Here is a 24,580-nt window from a genome sequence, read left to right as displayed (position 1 = left end):
ATGAGAAACACAAAACAAAAGCAATAGGGAATATGTCCACCTACCATATTCTTCCCCTCTAATAATACAATGAACAGTTATAGACTCTCACTTCCTCTGTATTTTCTTTTCTTTTAAAATTGACACCCATCTACTTGCAACATTCACTACCTCCTACTGGGGGAGATAACCTTGCTTAGTCGACAGCAAGTTGCCTTGGGGTGGGCATTTAAAAATATTGTTCAGGAAGTAATATTATACATATTTAGAAGTCCGATGAGTATGCAGAAAGCTTTCTTTTGTCTTCTTAAAAAGAAAAGTTCAGGCTAAGTAATAAAGCCTTTATTTATAGTCTGCCTTTCTCACTGAAACTCATGGCAACATACAAAATATAGTAAAAGAAGACATTCCACATATTTAAATGTTTTCCCCTTTTTATTTTAAAAAAAAAAACTAATTCAAAAATTCCGCAAGTTTACATCTCTAATCGCACCCAAGCTAAAAACTACAAATAGGACAGAGTTCATAGAAGAATCTTTATCACCTTCCCTATTCCAATGGAGTCCTTGAACCTCCCCTCACCCCAGCTGTTCCTGCACATGGCACAGAACAGGGCATGTGGAGGCTGCAGTTGGAAAGGGAAATCTCATTCATCCCCTTCCTCAACTGCATGAAGTCTTTCTCTATTTACACAAAACTGCAAAGAGGAAAGGAGTCCTGCCCATTACATCCTCTATCTACAGCTCTACTGCCACATCCCAAGCCATTTTCAAAGGTCTCCTGACCCACAAGAACATATTTTAAGGGCTTCAAGTGGCAGCAGCAAATATGAAGTCTGTTCCAGTTATTGTTCTTACAATCAAAGCCAATAGTTGCCTAAGAATCGGCAGCCACCATCCATATTTAGAAACTGTGATGCCCTATATTTGAAATTTAGCTCCAGTTGTTTTCCACAGATAGGCTATGGTTGGAAAGTAAAGGTTTATTAGCTTGCTTTTATCAACCCCCCCCTTCCCCTGCTCCAATTCGGAAATGTTCCTTTCTTTTGAGAAACCATATAAAGCCTTGGAAGAACAAGAGGAACATCTGATTGTGGGAAATGCGTCTAAGTTTGTAATAAATTGGATTGATACAAGGGATATTAATCTGTTTCTGCATTTAAGAATTGTCTCTTGTGAACAGCAAATAAAATATTTTAGCATGTTAAGATTGTGAAGTCCTTTCACATCTTCTGATGATTCCTGATCCCACCAGCAGCTTGAACCACCTCCAAATGTCAAGCTGCTGGTATAAGTGACATCAACTGACAAGTTAAAGTACCTTGAATATAGCCAAGTCCTTTTCAACCTGCTTCTGCACAGCAGCAGCAACCCTCCTGCATGATACCAAACAGCAGAGCTCTGATCTGGCAACTTCTGCATTTTTAGTCCTCAAAGACAGTAATACTCACCGGTGTGCTGCTTGCTTTCCCAGTCAGGATGCCTCGTGCTTTCTTTTTGGTCATGTTGAAGTTTTTCAGGTAGGCATTGTAGATGTGCTTGGAAAAGAGTTTCAGGTCAGCCACCTGTTGGTTCTGGCAGCTAATTTCACTTGCTGTCAGTCCTGCCACCAGCTTCCTTTTCTCAGCTTCTGGCATGCGACCAAAACGAATGGCTGGAGCATAACAAAGCAGGCCAGGTTAAGGATTAGCAGACTATAAAATCTGGACTATAAAATCTCTCTTTACAATAACAGACAAAGGAAGCCGCAGGTGGGGGGGGGGGTCTTAACCCAAAAAGAATTGAATTAAGAACCAAGCATTTAAGGAAATCATCATTATCAGTAATAATACGGGATCCAGACTGCATTTTAAAAAATGACCAGGAGAGAAAAGTATATAATTGAACCATTATTCAAGAGCATTGTACTTGACTATAGCAGCAAGTTATCTAGAATGAGGTCTCTGATTCAAATCTTTGCCTTAGGTCACAGGTAATGATTATAAAACAATCTTACCTTGGTCTATGTTTCAGAAATGACTGCATTATAGTAATGTCTGGAGCCATTCTATAACAACATAATTTGACCACTGAGGAAGGCCAGTGGCTGAAATACACTGGCCAGAGTCAATAATGATCTATCTTCAGGATTAATGTGTGATTTTATTCTGAGCTGAGGCTATAACTTGGGCCTAGATTTGTTTTTATTGGTCAGAAATACATATATATATAGTCTACTTAAACCCCAAAGAAATCCTGCCATGCTGCTATCGATGCCTGTGCCTGGCTCATTAGAGGTTCACCTGTGAACAAAAAGAATCCTGGAAGCAGACTGACCCTAAGATCCTGCTGTGAAAGTTACCAGAAACGATCGACTGAGAAATTCAGTTATTTCCCTAAAAACAAAATGTTGAGGCATTATTGTAAAAGTAGGGGAAGTTCATTCACTAGAATCAAGTAAAACGCTGAATGGGTATTAGAGAGCACAATATGACCTGTGTACATGGAAGTTTATTTTAAATACATCTTTTTTTCTCCCAGATTGGAAGATACACTACATGTGTTGTTCCTATATGAAGAGATTTGGTAAAGTGGGATGGACTTCACTGTGAAAGAATTTTCTCTCATCTATGTGACATTACGCCTGATCAAAGGAAAGGGGATTTTAAAAGAGTTCTGAGAACGGCACATATGGACAATTGTTCTCAGTCTCCTTCTCTATCAACTATATTCAGGGCAGTCTATGAAGGCTTCCCTGCCCGTGTAAACCAGACTTGGGTTCAGGCTCAGCCACAATTGAATTAATCTTAACCAGAGATTTGAAATCAAAATGAAAAGTAACATTACTTTAAAGCAGAAAGGAAACAGGCTGCAATAGTAAGCAGAGATACCTTGAGGAGAATCAGCCTTACAGGCAAGCAGTTAGACCAATACTTTAGTACACTTCAGCACAAAATAGCAGCCTGCCCAGTACCCAGTTCTGGCACTCATCCAGCAGTTAGCCTTCACAGAGCAGTGCGTATCTCAAGAGAATGCAGGGGCAGGGAATAAGCCAGAGGTAGTCAAACTGCGGCCCTCGAGATGTCTGTGGACTACAATTCCCATGAGCCCCTGCCAGCAAAGGCTCATGGGAATTGTAGTCCATGGACATCTGGAGGGCTGCAGTTTGACTACCCCTGGAATAAGCAGAAGTGTGTAATACATCAGCGGGATATTATCCTTTCCTATGTTGTAGAATCATTTAGGATTATTATTTCGCTCTGTTGATCCTTAGATCTGCACACCCTCTATGGTTTGGAGATAGGGTCCAAAGAATGGCATTTGACAAGGCAGCCAAGTAGATGATTCTCCAGCAATTCCAGGCAATAAATCCCAAACAGGAGTGAGACAGAGTCTCATTGGCATGTTAGAACCCAATGACACAGATAGGAGGCATGAGGTCAAGCAAGCATATGTCCAAGCCAGAAGTGTGCACTGGCAATGGGAAAGCAGCTCAGTTGTAAGTACTTATTATAACAAAAAAGCTGACTTCATAAGCCTTGTCAGGAGAAGGGAAAATAATAGAATTAGTACCTCTAGCTGACACAAGAGGCAAAGCAAGGCAGACTTGTGGCCTCCTTTCCTACAATCAGAGAAGGGGAGAGACTGGGAAAGTCTGGACACTGAAGACCCAAGGAGGGGCACAGTACTCCCCTATGACAATATGCCACCTGACAGCCACCCAGACCAGTGTGAACCCCCATGGCCTTCCCTCCACATTGATGGGGAACTTGTGGCTCTAGACAGCTGGCCCCTCTGCTGCCACCCATGGCAAAGGCAGCAGGATGTCAGGCAATGGGGTAAGCATGGGGCATGGATGGATGCTGCAGACCAGAGATGGAGCGCACCAACAGCCACCCAGAGCAGCATGAACTACCCTCTGGATTCAAATTGGGGACTCACAGTCTGAGGACGGCAGTGTGAGGCAGCAGCCCATCTGGATGCCGTGGACTCAAGGCGGGGCACAGCGCTCCCCTGCAACAGTGTGCCACCCAACAGCCACCTGGGATAGCACAAACAACCGTGGCCTTCCCGCCAGATTGACAGGGAGACTCGTGGCCTGAGGTGACTGGCCCTTCTGTCACCATCCTAGGAGAAGATGTCAGGTGATGGGGTGGGCAACAAGGTTGGGCTTGAGTGGTAACAGGGTTTAGGCCTCCCACTCCCACATCACCAAGCTCCACCCAGCTGCCCCGGGCACAAAAGTAACTAGATATGCCAGTCCATTTCCCCAAATGTACTACGGAACTGCTAGCAAGGCAAAATTCATGTTGTCAATGCAAACCAAATTAAAATGCACTGAAGATATCCTTTAATGCTGCTTCTACATTTTCTCAAATAAACATTACTATAATTTGTACCATACAGTGAACAACAACTAACATTAAACACAAACAAGGATCTACAAGCAAAAGAGTATGCAAGACTATTTCTGAATGCTTCAACTGTGACAACACTAGTGTTTTGTTTGGTATGAGTTAACTGACAGCTTTGGCATCTCTGCAAATCTGAAATGCTACACACTACATGCATACTTGCAGTGCATTGCTTGGAAGACTGTCAATGGCAACATTCCTGTTATGACAAGTCTGGATTTGGAGAAGGATGAATGAAGAACTCTAGCCAGAAACTGTGCCAGAAACAGTACTGAGTATACTGTGCTTCACCTAACAAATGAAGGATGAACTGCGGAACCAGTTACACTTATTAATATTATGGGTTAGAATGCATTTGACCTTGCAAAAATGTATTTGACCTTGTACAGAAGACTGCAGAAATACAGATTCGTAGTGAATAAGGATTAAAGATGGTGTGATAATTTAGTTTAAAAATAAATGTTAGAATTTTGAGATGTTTCAATGCAATTTTATATCTCATTATAAAGTAAGTTTAGCGTCCCCAAGGGCTTCATTCATTTATTACTGCTGGATTGTTTGTCCCTCCATGGCTAATAGCTCTTAAAAGAAAACTAAGCTCTTGTGAACTTTCCCAACAACTACTTCTGTCTTTGGGTTATGCACGACCCAAAGCTACAGTTAAAGTAAGAGTGTTGAAGGAGGAAAGGCAGCATGAACTAAATAGGATCAAAAAACCAATCTTTTTTCTCTTAAGAACTAATTACTGATGTCTTACCTGTTCAATATTACCAACTCAAAATATAGTAAAGCTTTTATTTTACTGCATTATAATGTGCACTTTTAGAAGGAATTTTTTTAAAAGATTCCTTTTTAAGAATGCATGTGTATCTGCCAAGAATGTGTGATATTTGAATGTAAGATTTACAGACAAAATTTGCCAAGAGCTCATAGCCCCCATAGTATCAGGCTTTCCCAACTACTAGCCACTAAGCTTAAGAAATTGCTCTCAGACTGGAACCGTTAGCTAACTCTTAGGGCCTTTAGCCACGGGGATCTTTGTTGCAAATTGTTTGCGGAATGAAAAATCGCCATTTAAAATAGTGGAATTCGTCGTTATGCATACCTGCCTTTGTAGTGGAATCAGTTGCGTTTTTTAGCGTTTCCCACAGGCTTCCGGTCTCGGCAGAAATCGCTAGAAAGGAAGCGCTATTGCCAAGCTCGTCCCGCCCCTGGCCGTCAAGCAGCCAATGGGCAGCCGTTAGCATGCTCCCAAACAGCCCCTTTCCCTTTAAGAAAGGTTTAAAAAAAAAAAAACAGACCCATAGCAACGAATCTAGGTAGATTCGTTGCAACGGAGAGACCCATCCAGCTGCCTAATGTGAGCTGTCGTTTGATCGTATGATCGTTGCCACGCTGCCTCGAGTGATAAAAAAAAAATCCCCCCCCCCTCACGGCCCGATTTTCGGATGAATTAATGTGTAAAAAATAAAGGGACTTTATTTCAGCAAACGGGCTTTTATGTGGTTTGTGCTTAGTGACTAAAGGTAAAGGACTGAAGCCAGGGAAGCCTCTAAACAGAAAGAGGCTCGCTGGTGCGTTTATCCCCGCTCGCTCGGAGAAAAAAAAATGGCGATCGCTTCGCCGGAAGTTTGGAGGACAGGCTCAGGAGGAGGGACTTTGAAGAAACCGCAACAATGGTAACGCACAGGTCTTTATCGCTAGTGTTACAGATTGTTTGCAAGAGTGTAGCGCTTTCCGGAGGGTGAATCCACTTTTTGGGATTCCCCTGAAAGCGCTACAACGAAGCGCTTTTTGCTGATCGGTTTCAGGAGTGTTGCAGATTGTCTACAACGTCGTGCGTTAAGGCAAATCAATAGCGTTTCCAATTAGCAACCATTGTGTGATTTTGAAGCCGTGCAAAAAGCCCCTTAAAATGACCCTAGTGCTTCCTACAGTGTTGCTTCCTCCCCACCCCACCCCCTTTACCACCACACAACCTTTGTGGACTTAAAAAAATCTACATTGAGAGCTATAGTGGCACCACAAATAACATCCAATTTAGAATGGTAATGTGAAAAGTCTCAGTCATTTACATTTTCAGATTCAAAAAATAATTCAGTCTGTCTTAACCTCAAGTCCCAAGTATGTGATTCATAAAAGTTAAGGGCTTACAACAGCGTCCCTGGACAAGATTTAAAACACTTCATGCACCATGCTAGAAATACAGCTGCTACTCATCACATCAGAAGTGAATGCTCTGCAGTGCTACCTCCTATCCACATTTATTGAGAAGAGGCAGTCCATAAAATGCAAAGTATCCAACACCTCATTCTCAATTGAATGGAATATTATATGAAAAACAGCAACTAGATTTGCTTGTAAGTAGGCTGCCCTATTCCTATGCTACTTCAGAGAGCAGGGACTTGCCACTGGCAACTGAAATTTTACTTTTGATGTGAAAAAGCTATCATGGTACCGGCATTCCAAAACAAAACTGATAATTTGGCAAGCCTTTGTTATATACCCTGTTTTGTTTTTCAGGAATTGCTCCACAATCAGAGTGGAGTGCCAAATATATTGGCCACATCCCAAGTCAGGCAACCAAAAAATGTCAGACTCTTGTTCAGTATGTTGGCCTATAGTGGATATATGGTTCCATTGGTTCCTTTCCAGCTCCAACCTCCACTCAGAGTGACAGCACAGGGCCCTTACCATTATGCGACATGCCCAGTGATAGGCATTTCTGAAAGCGGCAGTACTGGCACTTGTTCCGGTTCTTTTTTTGAATCTTGCAGCTCCGTTCACATTTCTCATACTCTAGCTTCATACGGATTGTTCGACGAAAGAAGCCCTGTGGGTGAGCAAGCAGAAGGATGAGACTGAAAGGAGAAGTAAACACGTCAGATGATTCAATGGGATAATAGGGGATTCTCTCCCAAGAAACTGAGAGAAAAACTATATCAAGACTGAGAAGGGAAACTTTCAGGCAAAAAAATTGAAGGAACTGAGGTCTTGTAATGTCTAAAGCAGCCAGCAGAGGGACATAAACTAAAAGACTCCAGCAGCTTATTTATTTGGCCTTGAAGAACTGTGGCATCACTTCAACACTGAATAATGCTGCTCTTTTATCATGTCTGGTGGAGGATGGACTTTTATTACCACAGCCAGCTAGAGCCAGCCAAACAACCAGGGGGCAGAATATGATGTTTTGTGCCCTGTAACATATTCCAGCCAAGTAATCACTCAAAGTAATCTTTGATAACTCACAAATTCACCAGAGAATTATGAAATGTACAGCAGCTGCATAGTAGGAAAACATATTTGTGGCACAAAATTCTATGTAGATTAAGCCAAAAAAAGCAGTGGGTTACTGCACACAGCTTTAGACAATCATATTAACAGCATGTTTCTAGAGATCTCATCAGCTCTTTCTTAATAATAGTGGCTCACAGGGCTGCAAAACTGCAGGTCCTTCCTAGGCCTTTATTCTGGCTTGGGCAAACATGCCCTCTAACCTTTAGTCTAACAGCAAGACTACTTGTTACACCAGGAGACCTGTGATTGACCACCTGGCTAATTTTCAGTGAAGGGAGCTTCAGGGAAAGTGAGTGGGAACTGCTAATTTGGCAAGGTACAAGAACTGAAACACTTAAAGCCCCACTCTTTGCATATACTACCTGCCCCATTCCTCCAGCTGCTATTTGTTCCTTGAGGGAAACCCCCTCCCCCCAATCTATACACCATGACTGCCTCCACTCCAAAAACAGCAAAGAGAAAGAACATTTAGATTAAAAAGCAGCATTTGGGAATGGGAAGTACTCCAAAGAACAAAAAGGTAGGAAATCAGTCATGGATCTAACAGAATTGGCTGTAGTTTGACCCTAGGACAAAAAGATTCTGTTTTCTTTTTATTGTTTACTCACTGAAGCCCTTATGACCTCAACATCTAATCTTCAGCCTGACACAATGTATATTTTGTATGCAGCCCATACCTTACAACCCTCGCATGCGTGCACTCCATAGTGAAACCCTGATGCTTTGTCACCACAGACCCTACACTCCACATTTAGACTTCCTGATGTTGCCTCATCACAGCCCATCTGGAGTTGGTCTGACAGAGAAGGAGAAGAACTCTGAGAAAGATCTACAGGGAAACAAAATGTTTTATTACATTTCTATGTTGCAATAGTATGCTGATAGACACTGAGGAATTCCAGGTTAGAACCTGCTCTTTCTTTTGTATAACCAAGCAGCTTGCACCTCCTGGGTTTAGAAAAATTACCAGTTACAGTGTACATCTTGCATCACTGATTCTACTATGGCTATTAAAAATAGATTTGATAACTCAATTTGTCTATGGGGTTTGTTTCAGCATCCATATTGAAAGCTGGCAAGGAAAAAGAACTAGTTAGCTTTACCCTCTCAGTTTAGCAAAATTATTATTTCAATGCAACTATTTCAGATACTCCAAACTGCACAGAAAATTTAAACAACTAAACCCAACATTCCTAAATGTATAGCCAATTATGAATCAATATTCAGGCCACAACTTCCCACTGCAACCAAGCCAATGTCTCTCCCCTCAAGTAGGTGTCAGAATAGCTTTAAATGACAGTCACTTTCCTTTTCATCCTTGGTCATACTAAAATCATGTCTTCAATAAAACCATTAAATCTCTTGGGGCCTTCACATTCAGTGAATTGCAGCTCTGAATAAGCCAACTGAATCTGAATGGCTACCCTATAGCTCAGCTATGCCATAGCCTTTGGGTTTATAAAGGCCTGAAAGTGACAAACTTGAGGAAGACCATTTCCCCCCTCCCCTAGGTCTATAAAATGAATCCAAACAGTAATTTATACCAAAGACTGTGGCTGAGAAATGTTACAATCTTTAGTGCTACTTGAGCAACCTTTCCTAACCAATTTAGTATTTTGTTATTTTGAATCATTTTTCCTAGCTACATTAATATTTTCTTCTCAGCATTTGTTGAAAGCTCAATGCTAAAATTCTTCTCAAATTTATTTACTTAAGGCAGGAATTAGGTGCTTTTCAAAATTTCAGTGTCCCAAAACAATTGTTTTAAAGAATGATAAAAGTCATTAAAACAAACACACACCATAATTATATTAAAATACACGCTAAAATGTAACTAAAATATGACAACATAAAAGGAAGTATATAGAAGATCAGTTAAGAGCATAATTTATTATTTCAGGGTTTGGGGATTGCTTTTTATTTTCACCACATATTAGTCTTAGTCCTTCAATGTGGAATAAGCTGTTTCAGGTAAGGAAACGCATGAAGGATGAGACTTAGAATAAATAGAAGTGTGGCTTAGGAAGCAAAAACATGCTCATATGAAAGAGAAGCTTGAGTAAAGAGTGCAAGAAAGAATAAGTAAGAAGGGAAAAGACAATTAAAACCCTGATCTGAGATGTAAAGAGCAACATGCATAGACATCCAAGACGATAGGTGAGAGCCAAGTTATAACCTTAGCGGAGGTGTTCTGTAAGTGGATGACATGGCTGGTTTCAACCATTTTGGTGAAAATGTGTTAGCTTTGGAAAACAGCAATCAAATTGTTTTGAAAACACTGATATAAATGTTGCATGGAGCAGGGGGTTGGACTAGATGGCCTGTATGTCCCCTTACAACTCTATGATTCTATGATTCTGTGTTAACTGAATACCTTTACTTGGAAATGTCCATCCAATAATATTTACATGTCTTAGTCAAAAACAAAATTACTAAATTACTACACCAGTAGTTGCACATGGGTTAACCCAGGCAGAGCTAGAAGACTTTTAATGATGCAAATGATTAAATACGACTCAGGATTATAGAATGTAACTGTTCTAAAAGATCATTATATCAATTATGAGATTCAGTGGCACTGTATTCTAAAAATCACGTGATATTGCAACTTACTGAACTGCCTGACTGTCCTTTGAAGGGGGCTCTGCATTTTCTGTTCATGTCATCTGCTTATCTGTAGGGAAGGTATGTAAAGTTCCTAGTAAATAATTGTATTTGTGACTTTCAGGGGGTAAAAATCCTTGTTCATTTTCTACTGCACTGTCCACCTTATACCTCTCCCAGACAAAGGTTTTGCCAGCATTCCGAAATGGGGACTCTGAAAGTTGCTTCTTGCAAATAGGAACAAATATGCAACTTACAAAGTAGCTGCATCAGGTGTTACTGAATCCATCTAATGGGTTGATGATTTCATTATTTGTTCATTTTACATTCTAAAATTTCACTATTGTTTTTTTGGTTTGCTGTAATATAGGCATAAGGTGTTCATTACAATGAGGAGTACTCACAAATGAATAAATGATGCTGATTGGACAGGAAAAGGAGAAAAGGAGAACCAGTATGGAAAATCTATACTAGTCTAGAGGTAATTTTAACTCCAAATTCATCATCTATGCTACCTTCTAAATGTTAAGGAAAGTACAGTAAAGTATTAACCCATTGTCTCATTCCTAACAGAAAGGCCTAAAAAGTTGTAAGAAAAAAGATTCCATATTTTGTCACATCTTTCATTTTGGCTTTGAAAGCAATGGACATGTAATATAAATATACTGATCTGTAGATGTAAGGCTATACCTGATCTAATATTAACACTGGAATAATTTCCCTCCAAAAAAATTGAACATTCTCCAACATCATATTTGTAACTATTGTATTGACTCAGAAGAGGCACCACCCACTTTCCCTTGAATTCTGGTATATAACCAAAGGTATGTAGTGCCGCTAAGAATTGCTCAAAACTGAACACTGTTAGTGAAAATTAATTATGAGAACACTTAATTACTTTAATTGCCATTTGGTCAAACGAGACTGCTTCTCTTTCTTTCCTACCTACCTGTGTAGCTGATAGAAGGTGCTGAATTATCTGGTCCACCACTTGGGTCTGTGGCTCCACTTACTGCTGTCAGTACCTCTTCCTCTTCCTCCTCCTCTTCCCTGACTTCAGATATTTCCTCCTTTGGCTGTTCCATAACTGATCACCACCCTTCAGTGCCAAGACTGCAGCCCCTGTCATAGCTCTGGCATCATCCACGTCTGTCTGGAAATGGGCCCCTATCAGGCTGTTCCCTTTAGCCTTCAAGGAAAGAGAAGGAAATGTTAATAGATGTTGACAATAACAACAGACACAGATTATGCTATGGAGTTTTCTCTTACAAGGTCAGTTAAACTATTATGTACACAGGGCTTGGTACAATCTGTGCCAGGGAAATCCCAAACTCTCCACTCAGAGAAAGTTTATTCCAATGGCAATATGCAGCTTTTCACAGCTAGGAAGCTCAACAAGCAAAAACAATTGGGGCAGAATCCACAAGACCAAGGTTTTCTGCTTTAAACTGGAAGCTGAGCACACACAGAGAAAGATTCAAATGCCATGTTGGTCTGAAGTAGCACAATAAAATCAGAGTCCAGTAGCACCTTTAAGACCAACAAAGATTTATTCAGGGCGTGAGCTTTCGAGAGCAAGAACTCTTCTGTGTCACAACCAAATACAGCCAATGATAATCCTTTGTCAAAACAGCCTACTGATGTAACAGAATTGATTTTTGCTATATATTCCCTGCCATGTAAGAAGATCATAGTCTGACGAAGAGTGCTTGCACTCAAAAGCTCACGCCCTGAATAAATCTTTGTTGGTCTTAAAGGTGCTACTGGACTCCGATTTTATTACATACAGAGAAGTTTTCTTCATACTTGTCAGCCACTATTTTCCTTGCAAAACCAGACAAGGAATTTTTCAGATTTTAAAACAAAACAGTAATTGCAACTGAACTCAAGCACAAGAACGGCATAATGATATATTGTCACAATCTATTGATACCTCATTTCTTCTTTAAATGAAACTTGCAAATTCGGAGAAAACTGTAGATGAGGTTAACAAATGGTAAATGACTGTTAGAAAACATGAAAGAGTTCTAGTTGAAATGGCCGGAGGTGGGTGGCATGGTGGTGGTGATGATACTTTATTTGTAGCCCACCTTTCCAACACTCAGGGCGGGTAAAATAAACATACAGTTTAAAAACTTTGAAACAGCACACACACAATCAGCCCTTCTAAAATACCCAGACAGGGGTCCAAAGCATTTCTTCAAGTTTCTCCTCCTTCTCCTAGTGGTGAAGTCAGGTCTTTGGTTGATGTTGTTATCGGCCTGGTGGAACAGCTCTGTCTTGCAGGCCCTGCAGAACTGACTAAGGTTACATAGGGCCTTGATCTCTCTTGGGAGCTCAGTCTCACCGTTCTCAGGCCAGAGACTCTGAGCAGATTCTGATCTAAGGATCATAGAGCTCATCAGGGATTATACGGGAAAAGGTGTTCCTGGACCATTTAGAGTAGAAAGGTTACTGCCAGCACCTTAAACCTGATTCGGTCTCCAACTTGGAGCCAATGCAGCCGAGCAAGCACTGTTGTGCTTTCCACCGAGTCCCTGTCAGGGATTTTCCATTGAGTCCCGCATTTTGGGCCAGTTGGAGTTTTGTAAGCAGTCTCAAGGGCAGCACTGTGCAAAGCGAGTTGCAGAAATCTAGTCTAGAGGTGACCATCATATGGATCACTCTGGCCAGTCATAGAAGTATGATGGGTTGGACACGACTGAATGGATAGGGAAACCCCCTACACGTAAGTAGGTCAGGCTCTGAGAGATAGGGTTGAAGATGCCTCACTTGGTATAGATGGAAAAATGCCATGTCTTTGTGACTTGGGCCTCCACTGACAAGGAGGAATCCAAAATCACACCCAAGCTCTTGACCGTAGGCAGAATCTTCAAGTATGTGCATCTTTCCATCCAGACGGCTTGCAAACATGCTTTGATTGCATTCGTTCTGGAAAGGTCACACCTGCAGCAGATTTACAAATGTATTGAGGATGGGGAAAGCCTGGAAAGTGGATGACTAGGGAATATTTCTCAAACCTGCTGCAGTCTGGAATACAAAGTGGAGATAAAATTTCACATGGAAGCAGCTTGGGAGACAGTGCCAGAAAGCTTATATAGGTAAAAATGTACTGTCACCTGACAATTGGAACCTCTGAACTGTCAGACACCAAGTTGCTATTTTCAAACTTCACTCTCCTCAATGCAAAATGAACTCAAAGGCAGAAGGAGAAAGGCTTCCCCTCTAGTTTTGCAACATAGCCACAGAAGAGTTCCACAATAAGTCTGCATGCTGGTAGATCATTTTTTAGGTTCACAAATTATTTGTTATGTGTATACAAACAACCCCAGACCAATGCTGAGAGTGGCTTGCATGAGCAAAATATAAAACCAACAGTTACAAATATTTATTCATTACATTTATATACTGCCCTCCCTTGAGACTCAGGGCGGTTTACAAAGAACCTGGAACCAATGACACATACAATTATTCACTTTTATCAATTAACAACACCAACAGCATCAGCAACAATAGACTATTCAATAGTTAACAAATTATCCATTACCTATGGTGTGATTGGTGGGTGCTTTGAGTTGTCAGTTATGGACCTCAGCAGAATGCTTGGCAGAAGAGCTCCACTTTGCAGGCCCTGTGGAATTGTACTAGCTCCATCACCTATTATCATCATGAACACAGCAACACTTTTTCAGCCACCACAATCATGACAACTCCTGACCACCATAGCCCTAACCATTTCTTCATGGGAAAGTTTTCTCAGCAGATTGGATCCTGTGCAATGCAAGCAGAACTGTGGTGTGTAAACAGCATCTTCCATGCCTCCCTCCCCCACTACATTCTTGTATGACCCCCAATACTATGCCCATGGGCTCCAGCGTATTACTTTCTTGTTGCTAAGTATTCCGAAGTATAATTCTTAAAAATTTGTATCGTAGAGTGGCCATGGAGAGCCAAACTAAAAGTATCATTGTAATAAAGAGTTGGTTCTTATATGCCGCTTTTCTCTACCAAGAGGAGTCTCAAAGGGGCTTACAATTCCCTTCCCTTTCCCCACAACAGATACTCTGTGAGGAAAGTAGCTGTTTTATTGCAAAGGAACTTCAAGAACAGGCTAGAAAGAGAGACTGCAGAAATGCAAGTTATTACAACACTCAAAACTATGACATACCCAGGATTCAACAAGAACATAGGTATTTTATTTCACTATTCATGCTAACCTTGTTCAACTCTTGTTCCTCACAATTTATTTTATTTGTGATAATGTGACTATAAGGTAATGGCAATGTAATGAAATTTTGAGTTTGACTTCCTGGTCTTGGGATAAGATAGTTACCAGCAATACCCTTGTAGGAATGTTTCACAGTTGTATGGAGACAGATGGGGCAAGCAGCATATGGTGAGGTGAGAGCCTTTGATCACTGACACAGGCAGTTTGGTTTCTCTTTGTGTTTTTGTACACTACAACTGAATTCCAGGGGATTGATTGGCTGTCTTGACAAAGAATTATCACTGGCTGTATTTGGTTGTCTGACACAGTATCCTGATGTAACAGAATTGATTTCTGCTATATATTCCTCGTCATGTAAGGAGTTCGTAGTCTGACGAAGATTGCTTGCACTGGAAAGCTCATGCACTGAATAAATCTTTGTTAGTCTTAAAGGTACTACTGGATTTTTCTGTGAGGTAGGTGAGGATAAGAGAGCCCTAATATTACTGCTTGGTCATAACAGCTTTATCAGTGCTGTGGTGAGCCCAAGGTTACCCAGCTGGCTGCATGTGGCAGAGCAGGGAATCAACCCCAGCTCACCAGATTAGAAGTCAGTGCTCCTAACTACTACACCAAGCTGGCTCTTGTAATGTCCTCCTGAAAATCACAATGCCACTAAAAAAGCAATGCTTCCTTAAGAAAAGATACCTGAATCCAAAGAGGAGGGGGAAGAGAAAGGTATTTATTGTATAAAAACATTATCATTATGAAAAGGTCCTTATATCCAAAGAGTGTGCTATGTAACTTAAACTTTCTTTAGAATATCGTCATTGCAGATTTAGTCCATAGGTGAACAGAAAAACCATGGCATCATCAGTTGGAGGCTGGTGGTGATGTGAGTACAGAGAAGCAGGCAATAGATCACACTGACATGGCATGTTGCCAGTCACTTTGGATCTCCATTGGGGAGAAAAGTGGGGTATAAGCAAATTAAACATAATCGCTTTGCTTCCAAAGCAGATGTGGGTGTATTTGCAAGCAACATGCTAAAAACTTAAAACCTATATAATTTATAGGCAGGAGAGCATGGGCACCGTTTGTTCTCTAGAACAGGCACCCTGATTTACTAAGCCAACCACCCTCCACACATAGTTTCATTCAAAAGTGTTAAGGAAGCAAGTCAGTATGCAGTGCATAAATACTGCAGCAATATTACCAAGAGCATAATGACAAAGCATACATTGTACTTGCTGTAAGACAAAATCAGACAAAAAGCATACAATAGGATGGGCAAATAGCAGACAGCCTGACTCATGGCTTGCTAAGTAACAAATTCTCCAGGATCAGCCGAGATCACGCCACTTTAAAAATGCTGGAAGTCTCCAGGCATAATTCAAAGTCATGTATCTATTTTTACTTAACATGTCCTAACCAATTTCCCCTTTTGCTGCCAAAATAATTTGTTTTGAATATTTTCTAACCACCATAAACTGATGTTGAACTTCATTCAGACATAAGGAACAACAGTATGAAGACACAGCCTGCAAAAGGGAGCTCTTCCGCCAGGCTTTTGGTTGAGGTCGACCTGAATTATATCACTTTCCATTGGCCCTGAGCCCATCTCCCATGAAAACCACCACCAACATGTCCATCCTAAGGGGCCGTCAATATGTTACAGTTAAAATTAGATGTTCTCACCATGTTTGTTCCATTATGTTACAGTTCTCCTGTTATGACTGTTTAGCTATTGTTTGATTTATCATGTTATTTGTATTGTTTTTTCTTCAGTTCTTCAGGGGAGGGCGGTATATAAATATAAGAAATAATTTTTTGGTACTATTTTCACTTTTTAAAATTTACCCTACCCATTTTAGCATTCCTTGTGCAAAGCACACAGCAGAACAAAATTTCAGTGGCACCTTTAAGACCAACAAAATTTTATTGAAAGTACAAATTTTCATGTGCAGGCACATTTCTTCAGATGTACTTCTGAAGAAGCATTTGCACAGGAAACCTTGTACCTTGAATAAAACTTTGGTGGTCTTAAAGATTTCTCTGGACTCAAACTTTGTTCTTGTGCTTCAGACCAATATGGCTACCCACATAACAGTTATACAATGAAACATGAAGTCAAAACACAGAACATACTCCTAGTGCAACACACAGTTTTATGTAGTTTCAAGTACACATTTGGCATGTTTTTGGCTATTTGTCACTTTGGGCTTTGCTCAAGGAACAAGAAGGCTCAAGTCTGAAAACTGTGTACCTTCAGATATACTTTATGGCATATACTAATCCATGGAAATTAAAGGCTGCTTATTCCTCCACTGACTTGCAAATTCTGACTTCTCACTGAAGAATACAATATGCCTATCATTGTTGTTGTTATGTGTGAAGTTGTGTCCAACCCATCGCGACCCCATGGGCTTGCCACGGCACTGATAAAACTGTTCTGACCGGGCAGTGATATCAGCACTCTCTCAGCCTCACCCACCTCACAGGGTGTCTGTTGTGGGGAGAGGAATGGGAAGGCGACTGTAAGCCGCTTTGAGCCTCCTTCGGGTAGGGAAAAGCAGCATATAAGAACCAACTCTTCTTCTTCTTCATGGACAATGATCCTCCAGGACTTCCTGTCCTCTACCATTCCTCGAAGTCCATTTAAGTTTGCACCAACTGCTTCAGTGACTCCATCCAGCCACCTCATTCTCTGTCATCCCCTTCTTCTTTTGCCCTCAATAGCTCCCAGCAGTAGGCTCTTCTCCAGGGAGTCTTCTCTCACAAAGTACTTAATGGCAATGACATTAGATAGGTGAAGCACTATTGGCATTTTAAGAAAAAACACTTATGTTTCAATAGTGGATCTAGCCTAGTATCCTGTCTGCAGCAGAAGTGAAGAGGGACCACAAAATATAGTTGACAGGAAGGGGGGACCAATTCAGCACTTAATTCCTTGTTATCTGTCAACATCAAGTTGATTAGAATCTATTAAAACCTACACTTCACTCATCCTTTTAATTTCCTGGTCAAAGAATTGTACCTTCTTTTTAGTCTGAACCTGCAAAGTATCAGCTTCCAGCAAGAGAGCCCATTATCCTTTGTCTGCTGTCTTAAAGAGCCTGGCATAATTTCAGCTTCCTAAGAACATTTGCATGAATGCTGATGCTTTCAAAGAGCTGAAATGGAGAAGACCCAATCAGCTGCTGTTAAGCCAAATGGCTTGCTGGTACCATGGGTAACTGTCACATAGTACACACCTGATAACTAAACTCTTTCCTAGAAACCGGAGTATGGAAATAACATGCCCTACAGAAAGTCAGTTTACCACAGAGCACAAGACCTTTTGCTTTGCATCACAATGTTCCAAGTCCCTCAACAAATACCTTAGCTGACAAGCTATTCATTTCATAAGAATTCAGCCAATACTATTCCAGGCATTGAGCAACATAATGCGAGAGGACTTCAATCTGGTTGTTTTCAACAGCACTCTTAAACTGGCTTTTCCATTACTTCCTGCTCTCTTACAATACAGTGTTCAGCCACCAAGGAAATTGGTGGGGGGTGGGGGAGGAGTTTGAATTTAGTTTTTTTTTAATGAATCTCCTCAATAAAGACATATAAATAAAACCCATAAATTTTACTAAATTACACTATAGACATTACAAGTCATAGTAGCTTCGTTACCATGTCATGTTCCCCTGCCTAACAAGGGTACCTAATGCCTAAATTTGTTCCTTTTAAGGTTATACATCTTAAAATAATGGGGTATGAGTATCTGGAGCAAACTAGGGTAAGAATCTCCAAATTATTTTTAATAAATGAAGTGGCACTTCCTAAAGAAAAAAGGAAACATGGATGAAGTAGACACTTTTTATAGTCAATGAAATAAGATGTAAGGAGTAAAACTTGCATGCCTTGACACTGACTTTCTAGAAGCAAAAGCTTCCACTATACCCTCACAAAGTAATAGAACAGTGCAGTTATCTGTGGGGAAACTACAGTACAGGCTCCATAAGGAAATTCAGAGAACAAGAGAGAAACAGAAATTGATATATCCAATGCATGGATGAATTTAAAAGATTCTTGGGAGGGGGCAATCCATTTCCTTAGGGCAGCACCTTCCTTATCTTTCCTTTGCAACTGTTCCAGTGTTTCTTGTCCATACACACTTGAATAAAATGTAGGTTTTGAAGACGACACGAGGAAAGAAATGTACTACATTCTGTGCAGCAGTGCTGGAGAAAAAATGGTTGATAGTTTCAGAGGGTGGCTGCGGTAGCCTGCTGTAGAAGAGTTAGATTGGAGTCCAGTAGAAGAAAGCAACAACAGCCTCAATGTGTAAGTTTTCAAGAGTCAAAGCTCTGACGAAGAGAGCTTTGACTCTTTGGAAGGTTATACCCTGAAACGCAAGTTGGTCTCTAAGGTGTTACTGGACTCAAACCTAATTATTGGTTGAGACAATTTAAGGGAAAAAGAGGTTGGCAAAAAAACACATGTAGGTACAGACAAAGCTAAATATTCAAACAACACATTACCAAGAGGGCCTGTGTGTGACTGGAAGAGCGATGTATACTTACCTTTCTCTTTACTGATATAGTTCTATGCACTAACCTTTTTCCAGATAACAGAAAGGTACCTCCCTAACTGCTGGCTCAAACCATCCCTTTAGTTTTAATTTAAAGCAGCTTTAAGTTTTTTTAAATGAAGAAAAATAATATGGTATATCCTTTTAAAAAATTAAAAAGAGCTCCCCTTTAGTGCCTCAAAAAGGACTCTGAGACCCTATTCACATGAAGTGTTTTCCTTGGCTCTTTCCCACACACTTGCACCATAGGAAATGGCACATACAGAGCAAAAACTATTCACAGTAGTCTTTAGAGCAATAAGCTGAACCTTTTTTTAAAACTTGCATATAAATGAATACAAGACCTTTTGGAAGAGCATCTGGAGCGATTTAGGAAAGCTGAAATGAAGCTAGGATTGCAAAGGCTGTACAGTTAGTCTTTCATATCTAAAACCCAGCAAAGCGATGACGCCTAATTTTTTAAAATGAATTTATGCATCTTTACAGTTCAATGGCACTTTAACACTGGCACATTTTTCTTGAAAACACAGTACTTTGTAACACTGGGCAAGCTCAAAGCAATATTAAAAGTTGCTACCTGCTAGCTTCTTAACCAGACCGCTTTGAGGTAAATAAGTGTTCCATCCATGTGTACACATTTAAGTGGTATAATCCTGATTATACAACACAATAGAAATCAAACATTCCACTAGTATTTGGTGTGTATGTTAGGATGATAATGACAAAATGCCTGAATAGACTTCCTCAAGAGGCTTGAACAAAAAGCAGAATTTGACACTAAATTTCACATTTAATACAAGAGGAAATACTAGAAGCTCAGAAAACATACCCTTCATTTTGGTGTATTCAACTAAAGGCTTTTTGTCACTCAGCAAAGAAGCCACAAGACACAGAAACAGAAACAAAGATGCTACCCATAAAGACAGATAAACAAAAATTACTAGAACAGGCAAGATACAAGCAAGATCCAAGAACTTAAACTATACATTCATCTTATAGTTGCCAAGGTAGTAATTTGATTTTCTGAAATATTTTCTGTTATGCTTCTCACAACCTCTTCTTGCCATATCAGCTGCAAAGGCACATAGAATTATTTCAGTACATCCAGGGTCTTTTTGGCCAGAGCTCAAAACTTTTTGGATCTTTCTTTCTTTCTTTACAGGTAGTTTATTTATCTTTTATTGCAGGTAGTTATGAATTTCCTGCATTCTGCAGGGGGTTGGACTAGATGACCCTGGAGGTACATTCCAACACTATGTTCTAGTCTACATTTATATACCACCCTCCCTTGAAGCTTACGGCAGCTTTCAATTAAAATTAATGGTACAGAAAATTCATTGTACAAGCATTATGGCTGTGAACATATAACATAGAACTTGCAACAATAATATTTAACAATAGAACATTATAACTTTACAGCTCTACAAATGTGTAACTGCACTGACTTTTAACAGTCAGGAATTTATCTTTGTTGCCAGACTTCAGGCAACTACAATGTTTTAAGCTCCTTTGAAGGGAAAGGTAACAAATATTTTAATAGATCTAAACAAATTGCTCATGAACAGAACACCACTTGAATCACTTTTGCTACTCTGTATCTTCAGTTCTCTAAGAATTAAAACTTATTTTTATTTACATTCTACTTTTGCTCCTGACTGGGACACAAAACAGCTTTTTACATTGGAGTTTTACATTCATTAGACCTGGATGGAGGTCCATGATTAATAAACCTAGAAAAGGCTCTACACTTTTTTAAAGATTTGCATTTTACAACAATCAGGTCTTGATAAAGGTTGTCAAAGGTTTCCATTTATTAATGGTGACTGAATGTGGATAGCGTTCAAAAAGTTATATTCTTCCAAATCTGTATCTGCATTAAGTGATAAGTTCTGTGATGTGGTGGCTTAGCTGTCAGATCTCAGGATTTAAAGCACAATTCTTGTTAGTATACTAATGACTATCGGACCCACGTGTTTTGTACTTTTGTATATACCCAGTCCTAGTCTGACACTATGTCATCCCTTGTTATCAGAATGTTCTGCTATCATGCTTTTATAAGGATGCCCCACTGAATTCATACTCTACAATCCTCCATTATGATCAGTGAAACATACTTCCGAGATGTTTCAGATCAGGGTACCATGTTCCATCATAGCATTATCCTAAACAAAGAGAACATTTTATCCAGATGAGTGGAAATTCCACATTCATACAACTGTGTTTTTCTTGTAACACCCTTACATTCCAAAGATGGCAGGGGGGTTTGTTTCCTATTGAATTAGAACTCATTTAAAGCCACTCCCAATTCAGTGGATGAAAGTAAGACTAGCCATCATCCTATGCAAAGCTAACACAGCAAGCAGGAAAGCAGCTGTTAACAGTAGTAAGTAATCAAAACAGAGTGAGGGAAGCACTGAGGAGCACAAACACAAAGGAACATTGTGCTGCAAGACGCTTTGGGGGTTGGCTCCAAGGGCACAACATGAAAGAGGTTTTTTTTTTAATTGACTATAAAAAGAGTGGGGAAAGAAAGTTTTCTGCTTCTGTCAGCTAGTAGCATTGAAATGACAGTTGCTAAAATATACCAGTACAGCTCATTCAAGTTCTCAGTAGACTATGTCCACACCAACATCACTGCAATCAGAACAAGATCTAATTTAAAAACATTAGCATTGAAAATATTATCTTCCTTTATGCTGACTAAGATTATCTGTCTGATGTCCTTCTCTCTTTTCCCTGCCCCCCCCCCCGTTTACCAAACAGTACACAGGGATCTTGTGGCTCTTCAAAGACTGACATTTTTTTTAAATTTCAGAATAAACTTTCATAAGTTAGATCCCACTTCTTCTGATAGATCACTATGCGAGATGAAAAAGTGAGAAACTTATGCTGAATTAAAAATTTGCTAGTGGTGCTACCAGACTCCAATTTACATCTACTGCAACAGACTAACACATAATTTCTCCAGAATTATTTGGCACACAGGAAGCTGTAGCAGCAAGATTTATTTCTAATGTCAAAAGGACAAAAGAAGATCATTTACATATGTCAAAATGAAAAAAAATTAATTAAAGGTGTACAACTCAAGTTAGTTGGCTGCCACCTTCATAAGCTTGGTGGCACCTTCATAAGGCTAAATATTATTTCAGCAGCTGAACTAGCCATATGCTTAGTGCAGCCTTTCTCAACTTTTTTTTACCATTGAGAACCCCCTTAAACATTCTTCAAGGTTCGAGAAACCCCAGAAGTAGTGCAATTGTGCAGAATATGATTGGGAAGCATGGCTGTGTACATGCCTACCTGGGGCCCCTCCCTTTCCCACCCCCTTCAGGCTCATCATTGGCCATTTTGAGAGTGGTGGGTGGGTCAACATGACCATATATGGTCATATCACCCAGTATATGTTTACCAACCAGAAACTCTGGTTGAGAAAGCCTGGCTTAAGGCCTGATTTGTGAGTGATAACTTCACTAACATTCTACACATACGAAACCAAGCCACAACATAGCTCGTGTTTGTGCTGAGTTCCCAGATATTATTTACTAATTAGTGAATAACAGCAGTGAGCAAGTGGTAAACCTTTTCCAGACAGAAACCAGCCCCAGTAAAGACTCGGGAAACAATGGGGTGAGGAGTTACCTTTCTTGCCGCTGCATAGCACAAGAATCTGAGATACCATTCAGCTTTTGTCTAAACAAAATATACATTTATAGTTTAGCGTTAAAGTACATTGGTAACTTCTTACCTGGTCTCTACTTGCTTTATGTTCTCCTACTTGAGCACATCTTTGAGCTCTTCCTAGCTTACTCACTCACTTTCTTGTACACCGAACTGGACTGAACTGTTGGTATTTGTCATTAGCCCTAATTTGGAATTCAAACCTGAACTATTTTCATAGAAACCCTCACAAGCACATCTTACACCTGGCGTGATCTCATCCTCATTTATTACATTCAATATAGAGCAAAACATGACAGGTTTCTACTAGGATGAAGCATAATCCTATTTCTTTTATTAGATTCCCTCAGCATATCAATACTCTGTCAAGGTCAGAACTATCTATTCTAGCTGACAGTGCCTCTGTAGCGTCTCAACCAGAGGCCTTTGATTTTCACCAGTTCCTTTTAACTAGAGGTATTGTGAACTGAAATTGGGACCTTCTGCATGCCAAGCAGATGTCACAACCCCCTCCTAGTATTATTGCCTTTTACCACTCCAGCACCTGTGTCTTTAAAGGGCAAGCTGACACACAACATTTATCAGGTAATGCTTTTTCATCTATCTCTATGTGATCAAATACTTTCAGTGTTTAACTGCTGCATATCAAACTGCTACTACAGAAGCAGAGATAGCTATTGCTGGCTCCATCCTAGAGTGCTCCCCCCCTCCCGCTTTAAGTCTTTAAAAAATGCTGGAAAGTTTGACTGATACATATACAGCTTTTGCATGTATTTCAATGAGTTCACAGCATTATACAGCTCAAGAAAATTAATGCTGTCTATACTATTTTCTGGGCCTGAGTACAGTCCTCTTGGGAGGAAAAAACAATGGAAGCAGCTAAAAATATCTACATTATTTTCAGATGCAGAAGAAAGATGGATACTGATAACCCAGTGAGGCTGATCATGTTCAATACTTCCATTATGGATACTGTGGACAACAAATTAAGGATCACTTATCTGTGATTTCTGCATTAAGTCACTTACTTTGTTCCTCTACACCTGGTTAGGCAGACACCAGAATATACAGATAACTTGGTGTCTGAATTCCTACATATTCTTCTTCCATGTTCTGGTTTTTAATCACCATTACCATGAGAATGTTTCATGTGGTAGCCAGATACTCATCTCCTATTTCAACTGCTTAATGTGCTGTGTTTCTATTCAGCTAGCACATTTTTGCCTGCTCCTCTCCCAAGAAGCTCAAAGCAGTACACCTAGTAATTAGGCTGAGCATGTGAACGGCCTAAAGTCATCCACTGTCATGTCAACAGGGAGATTTGAGGAAAACTGGAAGATGCCCTTAAAAAAACAAGCACCACTTACCATGCAGATTTGCTTCTTGTCCATCCCAATAACTGCCTATCTACACCGTAACTGTTGCTGAAAAGATTCAAATGAGTAGCTGTGTTGGTCTGAAGTAGCACAATAAAATCAGAGTCCAGTAGCACCTTTAAGATCAACAAAGATTTAATTAACAAAGCCAGAAGGATACCAAGAGAAAACCTGTTAGAAGACAGACCCAAAAGAGAAAATAACAGAACACCACTAGTGGTTACATACAGCTCTCAGCTCAAGACAGTACAATGCATCATCAGTGATTTACAGCCCCTACTGGATAATGACAGTTCTCTTTCCCAAGCACTGGGGGGTAAACCTTTTATTTCACACAGACAGCCCCCCAATCTCAAACAACTCCTCACCCACAACAATGCCGTATCGAATGGGAACATGGACACTGGTACTAGAGCTTGCAACAAGCCCCGATGCCAACTTTGCTACCATATACACTCCAATGC

The 24,580-nt window shown here is 40.2% G+C and overlaps 1 protein-coding gene across 7 annotated transcripts in view; it reads right to left on the bottom strand.

Annotated features, from left to right (window-relative positions):
• The window catches only part of PPARD (peroxisome proliferator activated receptor delta), a 55,748-nt gene that overhangs the window by 6,973 nt on the left and 24,195 nt on the right, over nucleotides 1-24,580 (bottom strand). For 4 of the 7 annotated variants that reach the window (XM_077334553.1, XM_077334554.1, XM_077334557.1 and 1 more), the window contains 4 exons: nucleotides 11,223-11,462; nucleotides 8,347-8,498; nucleotides 7,067-7,205; nucleotides 1,430-1,632 (listed from right to left, as the gene is read on the bottom strand). In XM_077334553.1, coding sequence (XP_077190668.1) covers nucleotides 1,430-1,632; nucleotides 7,067-7,205; nucleotides 8,347-8,498; nucleotides 11,223-11,358 — 630 coding nt within the window. In that variant the 5' untranslated portion in view covers nucleotides 11,359-11,462. Of the gene's footprint in view, nucleotides 1-1,429; nucleotides 1,633-7,066; nucleotides 7,206-8,346; nucleotides 8,499-10,282; nucleotides 10,344-11,222; nucleotides 11,463-13,820; nucleotides 13,966-24,107; nucleotides 24,247-24,580 lie in introns of those variants that run through there. The other 3 variants (XM_077334556.1, XM_077334558.1, XM_077334559.1) reach the window with 3 other exon arrangements.

The sequence above is a fragment of the Paroedura picta genome, chromosome 4 (assembly GCF_049243985.1).
Source record: "Paroedura picta isolate Pp20150507F chromosome 4, Ppicta_v3.0, whole genome shotgun sequence".
In the NCBI taxonomy this organism is placed as follows: domain Eukaryota; kingdom Metazoa; phylum Chordata; class Lepidosauria; order Squamata; family Gekkonidae; genus Paroedura; species Paroedura picta.
The sequence above is the reverse complement of the archived record's forward strand: the minus strand, read 5'-3'. Positions and strand labels throughout refer to the sequence as shown.